We start from the raw sequence: 17,131 nt of genomic DNA, 5'->3' as shown, positions 1-17,131 counted from the left end.
TTCATTGAAGATCGGTCGGCAAGCTGGCAAGCGGTCGCACGGCCATCATTGTCGGGAGAGGGAGGAAGCAAGAAGAAGAGAACACAAAAGTCGATCGGAAAGAAGCACCGGCTGTTTCGAAAGGGGGACCATGAATTCCAAAGTGGACGGGGATTCAGTTAACGTTTAAATACTTTGCGCGATGCCAGTTTTAATTCGTTTCGCCGAAAGGGAGATCAGAATACTGCTCTTTGTGACAAAAGAAACTATACGAAAGAACCGAATAATCACATTTACGGTGCGATTAGAACTTTATAGGTGCGATAAAAATTATTTCGAGCTTAGTTTACATCGACTTTACGATTTCAATCACGTTTTATTATGAAATTTTCACCTGTAACACCCTCGTGTGTTATCTAGATAGCCTCTTAGGGTCGTTAATAATACTCGAAACTAAAGAGAAAAAAAAGAAAAGACTTGTCAGCTCGAAAATGGCGCGTTGACGCTATTCTTGTGCACAGCGTACGCTTTTTCCCAGAATTCTTTTATCTCTATCTATAAAATGGTTTAAAATAACGTCAGGGGCGGTAATCACAGCTCGTTCTTATCTTAAGACCATCTTAAGTAATGTCTTAAGACGCTAATGCGGCCCTCTGATTGGTCCGTGACTTCTTAAGACCATACTTAAGACGGTCTTGAATATAAGATCTGACTATGAATACCGCCCATAATCCGATCTTATTTCAAGATTGTCTTAAGTAATGTCTTAAGACGCTAATACGGTCCTCCAATTGGTTCGTGACTTCTTAAGACCATTATACTTAAGACGGTCTTGAATATAAGATCTGACTATGAATACCGGCCTCTGATTGGTTCATGACATCTTAAGACTATCTTAACTTAAGATAGTCTTAAATATAAGATCCGACTATGAATACCAGCCCAAGACTACAACAGACTAGTCTTGCTCTGTGTTTTGTGTTTGACTAGAAATGACTAGTCTTGTTCTAGTATTCGAAAAAAGTCATTTTTTTGTTCAACTGTGTAATTGTGCTTCTCTCTAGCGCCGATTATATCTCTCGCATTCATTATATGTCATCATCTCGTCGTAGGCTCCTCAGACATCTGCGATTCTGTCTGCTCGTGTTTATTTTTGGGCGCCCTTCTCTCCCTCCCCTTCTTGCTCTTAGATCTTTTTTTCGTGACGCGCGTGCCGTCAAACCAGTTCCCTTACGTACGGTTCACCGTTCCAAGAAAACCGGACCTTCTAATACGTCACACGCTTACTACAAAAGTATGACGTATTCTACGCACTCTCGTCTCGTGGCGAACGTTTTTTGCGTTTGTCTGTTTTTTTTTTTTTTCTATCGTGCACACATGTCTCAGCTGATGTGTCACGATTATTTCCAGCACTTTTTTATTATCCTAGAAGAAAAAGATTTTCCTCCACCGTGCTCCACTTTGTTAATGGCCGTGCAAAAATACGACAGATCATCGCCGTTTAATCGTCGCGATTCCCGACACCGTGAGATATTTTTCTTACTCTTTAAAGCCAGATATCTACAATCTTGGCCAAAAATACTGAACACCTTATTAACCATCCTTGAAAGAACATAGTTTTGTTCTTTTGTAATTAGTCATCACGATGAATTACATTTTAAAATTAATATTATAGAATTTTAATGACTCGAAGCGTTCAAACGCATTTTCTGGAAAACTGTTTTTTTAGTTGTTGTAGCAAAGAGGATATAAATAAATATATTTTAAATTGGGATTATTAAAACTGGAAAAAAAAAGATACGTTTAAAAAAGAAGATAATAGCAATGTAATATATAAAATAAATTGTCATGATTGTGATTCCTCTTATGTGGGGCAAACTAAAAGAAAACTTAAAATCCGAATCAAAGAACATAAAGCAGATATTAATAAACCATCTAATTTATTATCTGTTGTTTCTTGCCATCAATTAAATAAAGATCATATCTTAGATTGGGACAATGTTTTAATCTTTATATATATTATATATATAGATTCAGAACCGTCATATTACAAAATATATTATATTACATCGCAACAAACAACCGGCGTATTGGAGCTGTATGCTCCTTTTTTAACTTTTGTTTATATTTTTAAAATTCCACCTTGGGTTGGGACTAACAATAAGTCTCAAGTCTCAAGACTATATAAGAACCTAGAGAGCCGGCTTTTTCTCGCAGCACGTTTGCGTTATCGTTTAAGTATGCGGCCGTAATCATACGGTATTTGCAAAGGGATTTCCTAGCTCGTGAACGATGCAGATGTACAAGTCATTCCTGACTTCACCGCTCCTCCACTTCTGATCTCGTTCTTTTTGGTTCACCGCGCACGATGGTGACTCACGATTACACGGCGGTATAAACCACGTCTCTTTTTTTTTTTTCTTTCCTTTCCTTCTATCTTTTTTCCTCTCTTCGTCGGTCGGCCCTTTTTATCGAGCTAGCACTGCGATTTCACGGTGCCGCGCTCGCGACAATTAACCCTTTCACCGTTGAATTGCGCGACGAATGTGGCAGCTGTGCTCCCTGCGAGAGTATCCCCATGTTTGATCACTTAATATTTCTGTCGTGTTACAAAACACGCTGTTACTTAGGTTGTAACAGGTGCGACAGCCGTGTCTTGTCGGATATACAGAAAAAGATTGAAGTTTATTTATTTGATGAGATAACGAGTTATAAAAATCAATGAGATCTCTACTAAAATTTTATTTGCAGAGTTTGCAGTATAGAAATAACATATCAAATTGAATAAAGTTTTAAAATAATGCACTATAGAGTTATTAAACTTAACGCCGAAATCAGCTTGGCAATCAAAGTTATTACATTAAGAATGTTGCATTTAATTTTGTGTACTATTAAAAAAAAGATAAGAAAATATCGCTTTATGTATTTAAAAAAAAATATATTAGTGTTATCTTTAATTTTGTAAATATATTAATTTTTTGCGCATACGAAAATAAAACTCCCACTTTTTTATGTACAGCATTGAAAAGGATGGATACTCCAAGCAGCGCTCTATTACTCCACTCATCGATTGACAAAGATCCATTGACGTTGCCGCAAGGATGCTCTGGTATTTCGATCTCAACAGATTGGATATTGACACATGGTATCGTATTAAGTCCGATTACCGACAAATCCTATGCAGTATCGAATTTCGTTACAAACATGGTACCGGGAGAACTGATAACAGTACCAAGAGAACTCACGAGCGAGTTGAAATTTCGAGTCTATCGCGATCTCGGGAGCGATAACGATTCCCGATCAAGTTCATTGAAGGAACATCACGGTATGATTGTGGCTGCCTGGCAGTGCCCACTCTTAAAGAAGACCTTCGACGAGTTCTTCAAAACATGGAGCTTCCCCAAGTCATCCGAGTTCACTCGATCATTGCGATCGGTTTTTTTGTTCGTCCGTATCTACAACTCCGACGAATCGATCGCAGAAACGTCGCTCGAACAAGCCCTGTCTTGTTTACTGGATCAAGTTCCGCGGAATCTTATCCGCGGGTCATCCGTGATAATTGAGTCGACGCCCTTTGGCAATCCTGTGTTCATCGGCTCGATTACGCACGGTGTTATCAGTAACGTCGTCGGTGACGAAGGCTGCGTTATCATGACGGACGCGTATGCGTTTCCTGGTGGCGAGGGCGGTCCCGTTTACATCATCCCGCCGGATAAGTAATTATAATGACTTTTATAAAGAGTTCTATGTATTTATGTATGCATATACATACATTTATATGGAAATATACTGATTTAAATATGTTTGGGTTATACCAACAAGAAGTATAAACAAAATGCATTCTCATCAGATCATTCTAATCGGAATTCCGATTGTCGAAATAAAATTTCTGATTACTCCAATCAGAATGTTTTATAGATATATCATAATGTATATCAATGTAGTCGCAAATATATAAAATTTTATATATTTTGGATATAAAAATATATAAAATTTTCCAATAATTTAAAAATCTAAGTTATCTCTTAAGAAAGTGTCAATACACTGAAAGAAAAGATTGGCTGCTGCAGCAAATTAGATGATAAAACATGGCATAGCATTTTTAATTGATTGCAACAGCCAATTTTTGCTGCAGCCTATTGTTAGTTGTGTTTGCCTATCCGCAATGTCAGTATAGGATTTCAATTGGCTAACGCAACCAAAAATTGGTTGCTACAGCCAATTAAAAATGCCATATTTAACCATCTAATTTGCTGCAGCAACCAATCTTTCCTTTCAGTGTAAAAATAACTAATTGCGCGCAATAATAAAATCGATGGTTTATCTTATCATAAAAATTGTTTAAAATTGTCTCACTATAAGCTATTTTTTTAGTAAACACCGAATTATCAGCGGCATGGTGATAGCGCCTTTGAGCTGGTGTCGCGGCGAATGGGTGGATTACACTTTCGCCGCTAATCTTGTGCCGTGTGTACTTAACATTTTACGGAAGAGGAATCTTTCTTGTCGTCCGATTACATATCAAGAAAACGTAGATGGTTTGTTATTGAATGTTATTTTCTATTATTTTCTACATCCGCGAAAATGTTTTTGTCATTCTTTTTCATATAGTAGCATTAGATAGAGGCGTCGTGCTCGTTAGATGTGGAATTAATTGGGGTACAGGCGTCCTCGTGCATAAGGATACTGGTACATTCCTAACATGTTCGCACGTCGTTGCGGAGGTAAAAATTGAACTCTTATAAAGAAATATTAATAGACATATTTATTATCCGCATAAAAGTAAAAAATCGAAAATACGCAGTATATTATAGCACGCAATATGAAAATATTACGTTTATTTTGTATGATAAATTTAGTGTATGGCAATATATCTTATCGGATTATTAATATTAGAATTTTATCTGCAACATTAAACATTTCATGTTCAATAAAATGATAACTAAGAAAAAATGAACTCTGATAGGCGCCACAAAGGGAGATATCGATCGTAATGAGGCCGGACAAGGCCAATTCATGTATCCGGGCGAAACTGTTGTATAGAACGCCAGAGAATCAACCCTATGACGTTGCTGTATTGAGGGTGGATCCGCAAGATATGGATCCCTCGCTGAGATCCGTACGGTTGTCTCATACTGCACTTTTAAAGGGTAAGTATATTTCGTATTGTTAAATCCTTTTTGTTTCATCAACAGGCATCGGAAACGATACATTGGCTATTAATAATTTTAGCCGCTTCAAATAGTTCAAATTGTTATTATTTGGAATGACAGTATATCGAAGCTTACTCTCGTGGTTTTCTTCGTAATAGGAGGAAATTAGCGATATATCCAGCAGCGTGTTAAACAGTTTCCTGGCGCCTCAACGCCAGGGACATTGACCTTCTTTCATCGGAACAGAAATAACATATAATTGTAAAAAATTAGGTCAATTGATTGTCGTTGAGGGTGAAATTGATATTTGGCCTCATTCTTTCAACTTAGAAACCGACACATAAGTCATCCCATTTACCCGATCGCAATAAAAGTCTATTGCTACACGTTTTATAAGAGCTTTATTGAGCATGTTACATGAGCAATGACGCAGAATTTTCAAAAGCACTCGCTTTGCGAGCAAAAATAAACAGAATTACATTGATACTCAAATTATTAATTATAACTTTTTAAAAAAATTGTCAGATATTTTATACGAATTGAATCACTTTTTAAAAATACTGAGAAAGTCTATATATTTTCTAGAATTCTTTATATTTATGAATTCTAAAATATTTCAAGATTTCTACGATTTTTCATCCTATAATTTTTGAAGTTTTTATTTTAAAATACAATCAGTTCTTAAAAATATTATATAAAATTTTTTTTTACTAGAGAACTATATTTATAATACCTAGAGTCACTCCCGTTTCAGTAACGTCGGGTTGAATTACTACACATTCTGGACACTCGATGGACAATTTGAGCTAACAAGTGCGATTCGTGTGCTTGTAGGTGAGCCGGTAGTTTCCATAGGGTTTCCGTTCTCCTCGTCCATCCGGCCGACTATCAGCGGTGGTGTAGTCTCCAAATCGATGGACTGTGCACTCCTGACGACCTGTTGCGTCCAGAGCGGTACCAGCGGCGGACCGATCGTCAGCCGTGCAACCGGGGACATGCTGGGAATGGTCGTATGCAACGTCCTCTCTTCGGACGGCACCATGCTCTATCCGCGGATGAGTTTGGCGGTGCCGGCTGCCATACTAAGCGGGCCCCTACGGGAATACTTGCGCACTGATAGTCAGTAAACAAATTTAAATTGACCCTGACGATCTAACGACTATACAATTTGGACGGAATGAACTGTAAGCCTTCCACGTCGCAGAGAGAGGCAAATGAAACTTGTGCACGCTCAAGCGGATTTTGTAATCTTTTCTGCAAAACACAGAGTCATGTCATGTCGTAAATAATATTGGATAAAAAGAATAGCTTTGCTGAATTAAAAATTTAGCTAGATACAGATCTGAAAATAATCTTATTTGGATATCAAAATAATTATATAAATATTCCAGAAATTTAAGCAGCTGTGATCAATCAACGGAAGTTAGTAAGAATGATTAGAAGAATATTCAAACGAGAACAAAGTGATATACTACTTAAAACGGATTCCATTTTGAATAAAAAGTATTCAAGATATTTTTATTACGTGTTCTCTATTTTATTTGATGTTTGTTTCAAAATTGGGGACTGCATCGTATATGTGTATACTGTAGGTACATTCGGGATTACAAAATCAAGAATAAATTTCGAAGTAGATTTCGTTTTTTAATTATAAATAATTTTTTAGAATTATAAATAATTCTACACATTCACGTGGTTTAGACATTTTTTTATATAAATATTTAAACATTTATGATCGAGTTTATAATTAAGAAACAAAGCCTTAATTGCAATTTTATTATTCCTGATTTCTATTTTATTTTGTCATCTAGAAAATCAGACTAGAATCACTCCTTAAATTAACTTTAAAAATTTAAAAAGTTAATTAACTTTTCCGAACGTTTTTACCGCAAATGACAGAAAATAACTGATTTATCTTGTTCTTTTGTCTTTTCTTTGCAGATCCCGAAGTGCTTCGAGCTTTCACGTGTGACGACGCGATAGTACGCAAGATTTGGGACTTCTATCCTTTCCTACCAGCCAAACTGTGAAAGGAGAGCACGAGATAAGAGCATAATTCAAGCTTTAAATCCGCTTAATTAATTGCATAATAAAGAATTAACTCTTTATTATTCGATCCGCGCTTTTTATATCGCGTCTCTGTCGTGTCACGGACAAATGTACCGAACTATTGGTATTGCTGAACGTTTGTCTCTGAACCACGTTGGACTTGCCAATTTCAGGCACGACACGTTGCGAGCTCAATCTCGCGTCGAATCTCGTTGAATAACGTACGCCATTGACCGAGTTTAATGCAAAGAGAAAGTTTTTCGTGACGTCAAATGCGGCGATCAGTGTGCAAAGCGACACGAGTCAACGATCCTTCGGTACACGGTACATAAGGACACACCTAATTTTTAATCATGATTTTTAGTCCTGATGAAAATCGGGAGGCAGGATAAGATTATCGAGAAATTAAATTGAATACGCTGAATCGTTATTCATGTTTATTTTACTTTTTTTAAAATTAGGTATAGCTATACGACGCGGTCACAATATATTGCCTTATACACTGCACTCGATACTTACAAAAAAATCACACGGTCAGACGATCGTAGGTAACATTCGTGAGGAGTGCAGGGTGACGGATAGTCGGAGATGGTAAAAAGCAATTGCAATTGACAGAGATTCATCGTGTACAACATCGTTTCACGCACACCGTTCCGTATATACAAGTTCGAACGAATTTATATGCTAGAAAATAAGTTACGTTGTATCACTATTAATTTTGCTCGCTCCTGAATTCCCTCCTTCCTCTAATGCACTAGGAAAAACGGAGGAATCTACAACCTCATGAACGCGTCTTCGAGAACGACGATAGTGGACGCTTTTATGATGCTACAATTTCATATTTCTTTTTATCTCCTATCTCTTTTCTTTTCCTGCGCGAGATGAACGTCCAGGCGAAAAACGCGGGCAGCGCAGGAACAATTAGTATCTTAAGATCTGTCACAGTTGTACGAATTTAATTACGATATGGAGATACGTAATATATTGATAAATATATATATATATATATATTATATATGTATATATTAAGATATATAAATAGTACGATCCTTTACACTAGAATTACAGATCATGTATATACATCATGGATGGAGTCTTCGTAATTATTGGAGCATTTGAAGAGTTTTTTTTCCTTAAATCTAAAAATTTCCTCCGCGCGACGTTTAACTTTAATGACTCCTATTGTCCCTTAATCGATCTAATGATTTTCGATGCAAAAGTAAGAAAATAGCGAGTGTCCGGCTTGTTGCTTGCGCATCGCTTCGCGCGCAACATGAGGACTTTCGGGCGATACGACGTCCACTTTGATGAAAAGGACGGAGAAACGATAAGCAAGTTTCAGAAGTTAAATCTAAGTGTTTTGTTCGTCTTACTAGGAATCCACGGCCGGCACACTAACCTTGCAGTTCTCAATATAAAACAACAGCATTTATCGACAGAGATGATGCTTCGCGATGATGATCAACACCGTGTGTATAGGGCATTCTAAAAGTCGCATTTATGTATTAACTACACTAATCAAAGGCATTTAGAAGTGAATTTATTTTTAATTACTATTCTATATTTACTGATTTTACGCCTAGATAAAAAATATGTTTAATCCGTAATAGGAACATATTTCTTTCGACGCTAATAAAACATATGAGTTCTTGGGGTCCATTAAGGTTTTTAATCTTATTCTTTTTAAGATTTTTTCAAATTCAAAACTATGAAATAAAAGATTTTAAAACATAAAATTTCAAATCGTTAAAAATTAGGAAAAATCCCAAGATCACTAATATGTTCCAGTTACAGATTAAAATGAAGAGAGCGCGGTAAATTAATCTCTGCGATCGGGAGGAAGTATGCGAATCCTAGAATGACCTACGTTTTTGAGATAAATGCGCAACATCGCCAAAAAATATTTTATTTTTACGTGCAGTAAAAATTTACTCGACGTTTCAAAGTCTATTTAAGTACAAAACTATTGTGAATTAATACGCTATTACTAATCATCTTTCAAGAATTTGCCCTAAGTAAAGCAAACTAAAGCTATAAACTGGAGATTCCAGATTTTGCGAGATTTCTTCCAGCGTTTCCAATCACAATTTGGGCATCGATGCCAACTATCACATGGAGACCGAAAGCATTCGTATTTTTCTCCGTTAATGTATTACGTGGCCCTAAAAATACCCAAGGGCGACTAGAATCCTTTCGTGTTCGATTCACAATCGCACGCTATCTCACTTCGAGCCCGAACTTTTTCTCGCATGAGATGTTTTTTTTTTTTTTCGAAGAAAAGTAACAAGTCCTTGTGTAGAGATCACACAAAGCTCTTAGCAAAACTGCAATTTGATCGTCAAGTAACTCGTACGCAGGCTCGTTCTAGTTTTTATAGCACACTCCGAATCGATTATGAGCGACGATTCATTGTTGGTAACCATTCGGCGGATTCGGCGTTTCTTGACTGTCTATACTATAACCGGTAATACTATCTGGGCTTTGAAGAGACGCCGCGTAGAGCGGGTTGATTGGCGTAGTGTTCGTGTCGAACTGGGTCGAGTCATAAACACTGTGATTCTGGAAAGAAAAAAAAGAACATTCCGCTTTGCATTTATTAAGGCAGGTCCCTAATCATAATCAATTAGTCAATTAATTTATTGAGACTCCTGTTTTCTCACCGCACTCCTTGGTAAAAATTTTCTCAAAATTCTTATACAAATTAGAACATTTTTCAGAAATACTGAGAAAGTATCTATTTTCAAAATTTTTCATATATGTGAAAATACTGAAAATATTCTAAGATTTCTCATTCTATAATGTTTGAAAAAAATACCTTAAACTTTTTTAGATATTTCATCAGAAATTATACACAGTAAAAAGCATTTTGTATTTGTGTTAGAAACGATCTATTGAAATGCTTGTTAAACAGTTTGAATTTTTAATATATCCATTATCAACATATATATAACGTGATTGTGTTATTTGAATATTTTGTGTTAAATTGATATTCAATATTTCTTAGTTCGGAAATGAGAAGTGTCATGATTTATTTTTTATACAAAATAAAATTCACATAATTTTTCACTTCCGATATTATTTCACACAAGTGTAATAAGAGAACAGAAGCTTTGGGAGGGAAACTATTATGAGACTATAACGATTATATTTTTGCGCAATATACGGAAGCTCGCCAAAATTCAGCCAAAAGCATTTTGAAATAATAAAATATCAAATTTCGCGTGTATAACTATTATAATATAATACATTGAAGCATTGGTGCTAACAGTGTACAATGTACGCGTAATGAAATATCATTTGAAAACGTTCACGAAATTCCATCTCTAAAAAGACAGCAGTGATATCGTTGCCAAGGGAGTGATTGCCCGAAGTTAGTGTAAATAAATGAAACCAAGTGCATTGTGACTACATTAATACGTTTAATTGCACGATATTTCTAAACATGCTCAGATATATACAGTTAGATAAAGCTCTCGAATGGTATCTTACCATACTTGTTGTAATATAAGGATTAATAATTAACAAAATTAATGTAAAACTTAGGAAGACTATCTACGATATGTACATACACAGTAAGTCGACTGTAGCGATAAATATAAATAAGCTATTTACAAAGATTCAGTTTGCGTGTAAAAATCTGAATCCGTGGAGGGATTGGGATGTGCCTCGCTCCTTTTGTGTTTCACAAATTTCGGAGACGTTATGGATAATAAATAATCACTTAAGCCACCTGGCTCTCTCTCCTTCGAATCATTCTTACTCTTTCTGTGCGCGCCGGTTGTAAAGGAAGTCGCTCTAGGAAGTAATTGTTGCGTGACATTTGAATCAGGAGACATATCGTTTGAGTAAGTTTTAAAAATCTCGGTGCTAATACACGTCGTTAAATGTCTCGGATCTGCACTAGCAGTACCATCTTCGACTAAATTGTCAGTGTCAGTTGTCTTTAATCGAGATTTTTTAGGAACTTCCGTTTTAATTTCGTGCGTTCCGCTCTCCAAAATGGAGTGTAAGGTATTTTCTAGTGCTGGACCCTGAGATATCGCTGAGAAGCTATCGTATCCATGCGAAAGATTCTCAACTACAGCCACGTGATCTACGATCGTTTTAGACGATATACTCTCTAAGCTACTTTTCCTCGTTTGAGAAAATAAATTAATATTGCTGTCAATTGTATTTGGTTTGTAAAAGAAGTTACTAGCGGTATCAGTCGAGAGAAGTGTGACGCTACTGGGATCATCGTACGTATCAGGAACGGCTTTTCGGATCGGGCTGGAGAATCTTAGATCCGGGACGCTTTTTTGGATGGCGGTAGATTTGGTTAAGGGATACTCGACCACTTCCGAAAGGTCTTTCTCTATGCTGAAATCTCTACCAAAGCTTCTAATACCGGATGTCGAGCGATACGACTTAACTGGTGAACCAAAAGTACTTGAGTCATTTTTGGGGTCTTTAGAGGATGTTAAGGAATAAAGAGAAGCTCTCGGTTTAGAGGATTTTGATGCATGGGAATCATACAGCGGTATGTGAATAGAAGGAGTATGGACCTGATAGATGTAATCGCTGTCGGTTTTCAAGGATGAAAAACTCTGTTGGTGCGGTAATGACACAGTGTCTTCGTCCATCGCGTCGTCCACTTGTGCTTTGTAAGAGAACATTATCGAAGGTTGCGAAACTCTAAAACAGAAAGATTTCTAAAATGTATCAATCGCACATGACAGTGCAATTGTTTAAGACTCCTGTTCAATCACCACTGCTATCTCATATAGTGACGTTAGAAACGAATATACATAATAAAAATTTTTGCAGCATACATTAATATGAAAATATGTTTCAATACAACATTTACAATTGATGGAAGTAAAATACTGAAACTGTAAAATACTAAAAATTCTCTTCTTTTTTCAATAAAATTTATTTTTTAACAAAATTTTATATCAGCTAAAATTAAGCGTAAAAAATGATATAAGTTATGTTCACATCTGTAACAAACTGTTAAAATTAATAATGTGTGTGTATAGAAATAAATAAGATTTAATTTCTTCCTTAAACAAGAAGATAGTTTGCGATATATTTTACATTAAACCTATTTTATCAATATTTTATATTCTTTTTATATTTATATTAAGCTTATCGATTTATAAATGTTATTTTATAAAAAAATATTTGAATTCAAATGTAATTTGCAAGAATTTTTACTGTGTTTTCTTGCTTTTAATATCATAAGAGATAGTAGTACTGAGTTAATAAAAGCCTTAAGTTGCATATCGCTAAGTAGCAGCAACTTACCCGAAGAATTCCGACAGGAATGTATGATAAACCAAAGGGGTAAAAAGAGTTAAATATACTGCTGCAGTGAAGTCTACGATGCATAATCCCACTGGATTTTGCGTGTAGTTTAGAAAGCCTGCGCCAATCGACTGCACTAAGTCCAACGTTGCTAGTATTCCAGCGTAAACGTAAAAACTTTTCCGTGCTACAATAGAAAGCGTATCATAAACTCGTAATCAGTGATGGAACTATAATCTCTATGATAACAAGTACTTACTAGGAAGTGCTAGGCGGTCCCGCAACCGTGTCCATGGCAGTATTAATATGAAGAGATATATCTAAAATCGACACATCGATATATTTAGTAATATGTATCGATTTTCGCACTAGCAAGAAAATAACGTGTGCATAAGCCTACCGTTGTGAAAACGAGGCTACTGCAAAACCAAAACATCATGCCGCCATGACCGAATACGTAAAAGTCGCGGCTGGGAATATGAAACGTATCGTCCGGTAGGACCAACTCCAGTGTTCCTTGAGTGATTGTGAACGCCAGCGCTATGAAGGATGTAGCAAGTAATACTCTACGAATACTGGAGCGGCTGTCCAAATGACCTAAGAGAGCATGATTCGCACGTTAGCAAATAACTACACTACCGTTCAAAAGTCTGAAGCACTGTAATTTTTAAATAGAACCACAAAAGTATTTCAAATATCCATAAAACATACAGTAATAAAGTAATAGATTTAAGATATTCTACATTTACTAGTAAGAATCTTGAATGGCTTTTCCATCCAATAGATTTCAATCCTTGTAAATTCTTTCTGTGATATGTGTGTTATATTAAATAAAGCAATTGTAACAAATCATAGACGACCTGAAAGTAGCTGTCCAAAAATATTTTTTTTTACAGATATAATTATTTTATTAAAAATAAATTTTTTTATTTTTAACCGTATACACCATTGAAAATTTATTTGAAAGTTTGTTCGTTGAAGCGATATAAACATTCGTACATTTACGATGTTAATAAATAAAATTGATAAAACTTTTTTTTTTAATTTAGAGGTGCTCCAAACTTTTGAGCGGTTTCCCTCTTTCCTTTTTTTGCGAAAAGATTTTCTATACGCTACTCACCGAACGCTAGACCAAATATAACTACACTCATCTCGGTAGATAGTAGAAAAAATCTCACTGTAACCCATAGGACCTTGTCGGCCTTGCCGCCGACCGTCGCCGCCGCATTCACAGTCATCGACACGACGCAGCGCACCACTGATATAACTACATTACAAATGACCAGACCGTAAAACGCTAAAAATATTGGGCTACTCGTTGCACGTAACTTAAGCCTCGCTCTGTTGAATCGCATTGCGATGAACAGAAGAAACAATAGATTCGGTACCAGGATGATGATATCCCATATTCGCACTCTGTAGAACAAAATGCGGATAGATTATCCAGTCAGATCGGATGTCCCCAGATAAAAATCATAAGATCAAGATAATATCTAGTAAAAGTAATTTTGGGAAAAATCGTAATAATGCCATTCAATATATTTTTGACAATGATTTGTGATGGATTCTTGACAGAATAATGATTTTTAGGTGAATTTTTAACTTAAAAAAAAAATTACTTAAAGATTACTATCATATCAAGAATTCATTACAAAATTATTATCAAAAGTATATCGAATGATTATTCTGAAAAATTAGTTCTACTTTATATCATCTTATTATTATGATTTTGTGTTCTACCTGGGTTGTGCTACCACGACTGCAGCGATCACCTACCTGGAATCCTTGATCTCCTTGTACAAAATAAGCTTGCAGAAATGCTCCTCGTCGTCCATCGCCGTGCTCGCATTGGGAATCATAGTACTGCTCAGGTCATACGTATGCAGCCAACTTTCAGACACCTCCTCCCTCTCAGCGCCGTACATTTCCTGCTCTCTCAAGCGTTGCGCCGGATCCTCCTCCTATGGTTTCACTGACAGGAGAAACAAGGAAATATCAAACGATAACAAACATAGTCTATTAAGTTAATATCCATTTCAACCAATGTAATTTAACTTTATCTCGGTTTAATTTATTCTTTTCTTTTCCTACTTTTTAGAACCAGAGAAAAATAAAAAGTAAGACAGAGTCATAATTAAGTCATAATGATATTACGGGACGTTTATGACATTATTTGTCACTTAAAAATTAATTTACATAAGTGAGATCATGATAATTCTCTATGATAGTGTTATGATTTTTGTGTTCTATTTAGGATTCAATCAAGATAAAGTTAATCTATATTGAACATGAGAAATGTTCGGATAAAAGACTTGTGCGACTGACGACTCATATCAGATAAACTCGCGGTGTTTAAATTTTGCATTATCTCGAGCAATCTACAGCTGACACGAGAGAAATGAAAACATCATGAGACACTAGCCTAATTTATGACGTGCTCTTTGTTCCCTGATTTATGTTTTTTTTTACTTTTTACTCTTTTTGAATCTTATACTTTAGAAGAAAACTAGGGAATAGCTTTGGGAATAGCCTTCTAGGCTTACAATGCTAGCGAGCGCACTTACATGCAACCATTTCGTGGATTGATTGGAGATGTTATAGTATCACTAGTAAAGTCAACCTCCAGTTCAGGTAAGATCAATAAAAAATAAGAAAATGAAGTTCTTGATGCTTTTCAGTTCAAAAGACTGATACTTGATGTTTTCTAACAAGACACAGTGTAATACAATAATCATTTTATCTGTTTAACATTGAAAAATAACAAGTAATAATTTACTGTGTTAACTGTCTCTTGCTGGAAAAAGCAATCACAATATAATACATGGTGCTTTCCAGCAAGAGACACAATGGGTGCGTCCATTTAGTAACACAAGTTAATAAATGTTCTATCTTTATTACTCTGTGAATGTCAAAAAAGTTAGAATGATATTTGTATTGACTTGTGTCACTAAGTGGAAAGCACCAAGTATAACACATTTGTTTAATGGCAAACAAGGATACGATGATTCACTGTGTTACACTATGTCATCTGTGTCTCATTCTGAAAGGCAGCTGCAGTGTAACACAATGATCATTTCATCTTTGTTTAACATTGGTGAACAACAAGGCTATAACAATCACTATATTATCCGTATTATTCACTATGTCATCCGTGTCTCTTGCTGCACCCAGTTTCTTCGTTTTCTGTCGTCCAATATAAAAGTTGACGAACTTTGGAAAAGACAAAAAATATGTGACAAGAAACACGATTGTCGTTAAAATGTTCACAAAATAGAAAAAAGAATAGGAGGTAAAAAACAAAAAACAGAAAAATAAAAAACACTTTGTAGCTTAGGTTTAAAACGCTTAAAACAAAGCCAGTGTCGCGGGACAAACATAACCTAAAAGAGACGTTTCCAAAGCCGTCGATCTCCAAGGTGTTTCGAATTCGCGAGAGGCGCCCAGTTGGCGATGGACGACGAGATCGCTGTCGAGGAGTCGTTGAAGTCTTCCCCGGAGGCGAGGGCACGAGTCTTGCGGTCGATACCACGGCGAAAGAAATCGATAAATAGCTTGGCTATTGTGTAGCTGTCAAACGATCGCTCGAGGGGGGTCGGTCTCGCAAGAGCTCTCTCTCTCTAACCCGGCCGTAACTTGAGCTATTAATTAGATAAGGCGATCATTGTTAATTGGCTTACCGAGCACGAGGACGTCGTTCTCATTTTCTCCCTGGGAAATGGCGCGTTCGTTCCGGCTAGCCGAGGAAAACACTCGGTGCGTGACGGACGCGTCTCTCGCGAGTCTCCTTTCTGCCTTTCCAGTCTGCTCCGCTCTCGCTCGCTCTCTCTCTCTCTCTCTCCCTCTACAGTTCACCTTGCTTGATGTCTCTTTATCTCTCCCACGCTTGTCGTCTCCCTTCCTCTATCATTCCACGCTCTCGCGCACTTCAATCTTCAATCGGTATTCCGCTACGAGATCCCAGTGTTCATTCTACTGATCGGTGCTCGTTCTCCCCGTCGTTAATTAACCTTGGAAACGGAATAAGATATTGATAAATATAGCTCGACGTAGAATCTCTGTCATCGTATTTCCAATTAAATCCCACCTCGTAGAGTCACGCGACGCCAAAACAGAGAGTGGAGTATCGCTGCAGGAGGACGCTGCATCGTTCTGACGTGTTGACAGGTGACGCCACGATTCGCTCTCTGCCGCCGACCGCGTTGTTAAATTAATAATACACGATTGCACTCGATTGTTTTCAGCGTGCTTTTGTTTTCGTTAGTTTTTATTAAACAAGAAAATAGTTGCTTCGATTTGTTTAGAATCTCGCCCGTCGAGAGTCGTCAGTCGTCAGTTTGACATCTGTATAGGTTAGATGACGTTTGACAGTGCTGTAGCATGTGAAGTTAGACGATGGTTGCCGGAAATGCAAATCTGTTTCATGGGCGTATTCAAGATTTTATTCAAGGGGAGACAAAAATTTATTTTCACACAGCTTATTAAAATATTTATATTAATTAAGAGATATGACTATTTTAAAATTTTGAAAAAATCTACCTTTTCTTGCATTTTCTTAAAGTTTAAACTTTTTTTCAATAATTCTGGGAGTATTACTTGTATAAAAGATATATAAGATTGTAAGAAAAAGTTTCACAAGGAAATATTAATAAATATATATATATATA

At 36.3% G+C, this 17,131-nt stretch overlaps 3 protein-coding genes across 7 annotated transcripts in view; 2 read left to right on the top strand and 1 right to left on the bottom strand.

Annotated features, from left to right (window-relative positions):
* Positions 1 to 8,839, top strand: part of LOC108761433 (peroxisomal leader peptide-processing protease) — an 86,822-nt gene extending 77,983 nt beyond the window's left edge. For 2 of the 3 annotated variants that reach the window (XM_018507974.1, XM_018507975.1), the window contains 6 exons: positions 2,999 to 3,695; positions 4,354 to 4,517; positions 4,591 to 4,703; positions 4,946 to 5,129; positions 5,967 to 6,251; positions 7,074 to 8,839. In XM_018507974.1, coding sequence (XP_018363476.1) covers positions 3,010 to 3,695; positions 4,354 to 4,517; positions 4,591 to 4,703; positions 4,946 to 5,129; positions 5,967 to 6,251; positions 7,074 to 7,162 — 1,521 coding nt within the window. In that variant the 5' untranslated portion in view covers positions 2,999 to 3,009 and the 3' untranslated portion in view covers positions 7,163 to 8,839. The remainder of the gene's footprint in view (positions 1 to 2,998; positions 3,696 to 4,353; positions 4,518 to 4,590; positions 4,704 to 4,945; positions 5,130 to 5,966; positions 6,252 to 7,073) is intronic. The other variant, XM_018507976.1, reaches the window with a different exon arrangement.
* Positions 8,840 to 10,279: 1,440 nt separating this feature from the next.
* On the bottom strand, positions 10,280 to 16,677 carry LOC108761476 (transmembrane protein adipocyte-associated 1 homolog). Of its 3 annotated transcripts, none has more exons than XM_018508068.1 (8): positions 16,552 to 16,677; positions 16,145 to 16,474; positions 14,244 to 14,439; positions 13,588 to 13,883; positions 12,868 to 13,064; positions 12,727 to 12,787; positions 12,468 to 12,654; positions 10,280 to 11,855 (listed from the first exon to the last, which is right to left on the bottom strand). In XM_018508068.1, the coding sequence occupies exons 3-8, from the start codon at positions 14,390 to 14,392 to the stop codon at positions 10,790 to 10,792; spliced, it is 1,956 nt and encodes a 651-aa protein (XP_018363570.1). In that variant the 5' UTR covers positions 14,393 to 14,439; positions 16,145 to 16,474; positions 16,552 to 16,677; the 3' UTR covers positions 10,280 to 10,789. The 3 variants fall into 3 exon arrangements, with proteins under 3 accessions (XP_018363570.1, XP_018363571.1, XP_018363572.1); XM_018508069.1 differs by having other exon boundaries at positions 14,244 to 14,440; positions 16,152 to 16,474; XM_018508070.1 differs by lacking the exons at positions 16,145 to 16,474; positions 16,552 to 16,677 and adding an exon at positions 15,032 to 15,119.
* Ufsp1 (UFM1 specific peptidase 1) overlaps positions 16,564 to 17,131 on the top strand; it is a 1,925-nt gene continuing 1,357 nt past the window's right edge. Inside the window, exon 1 of the mRNA XM_018508071.1 lies at positions 16,564 to 16,631. The gene's annotated coding sequence lies outside the window, so the exon portion shown is untranslated. The remainder of the gene's footprint in view (positions 16,632 to 17,131) is intronic.

Source organism: Trachymyrmex cornetzi, unplaced genomic scaffold (genome assembly GCF_001594075.2).
Source record: "Trachymyrmex cornetzi isolate Tcor2-1 unplaced genomic scaffold, Tcor1.1 scaffold248, whole genome shotgun sequence".
NCBI classification, from domain to species: domain Eukaryota; kingdom Metazoa; phylum Arthropoda; class Insecta; order Hymenoptera; family Formicidae; genus Trachymyrmex; species Trachymyrmex cornetzi.
Note: the sequence above shows the minus strand (reverse complement) of the source record. Positions and strands in the feature narration are given on the sequence as shown.

What these genes read in the sequence shown, in the direction of transcription:
- LOC108761476 (XM_018508068.1), bottom strand. Translation starts at nt 14,392, where the DNA reads ATGTACGGCGCTGAGAGGGAGGAGGTGTCTGAAAGTTGGCTGCATACG. An exon ending in GTAGCCTCGTTTTCACAACG is followed by an intron (nt 12,788 to 12,867) that starts GTAGGCTTATGC and finishes TGTCGATTTTAG; the next exon opens with ATATATCTCTTCATATTAAT. An exon ending in TTCCTGTCGGAATTCTTCGG is followed by an intron (nt 11,856 to 12,467) that starts GTAAGTTGCTGC and finishes TTTCTGTTTTAG; the next exon opens with AGTTTCGCAACCTTCGATAA.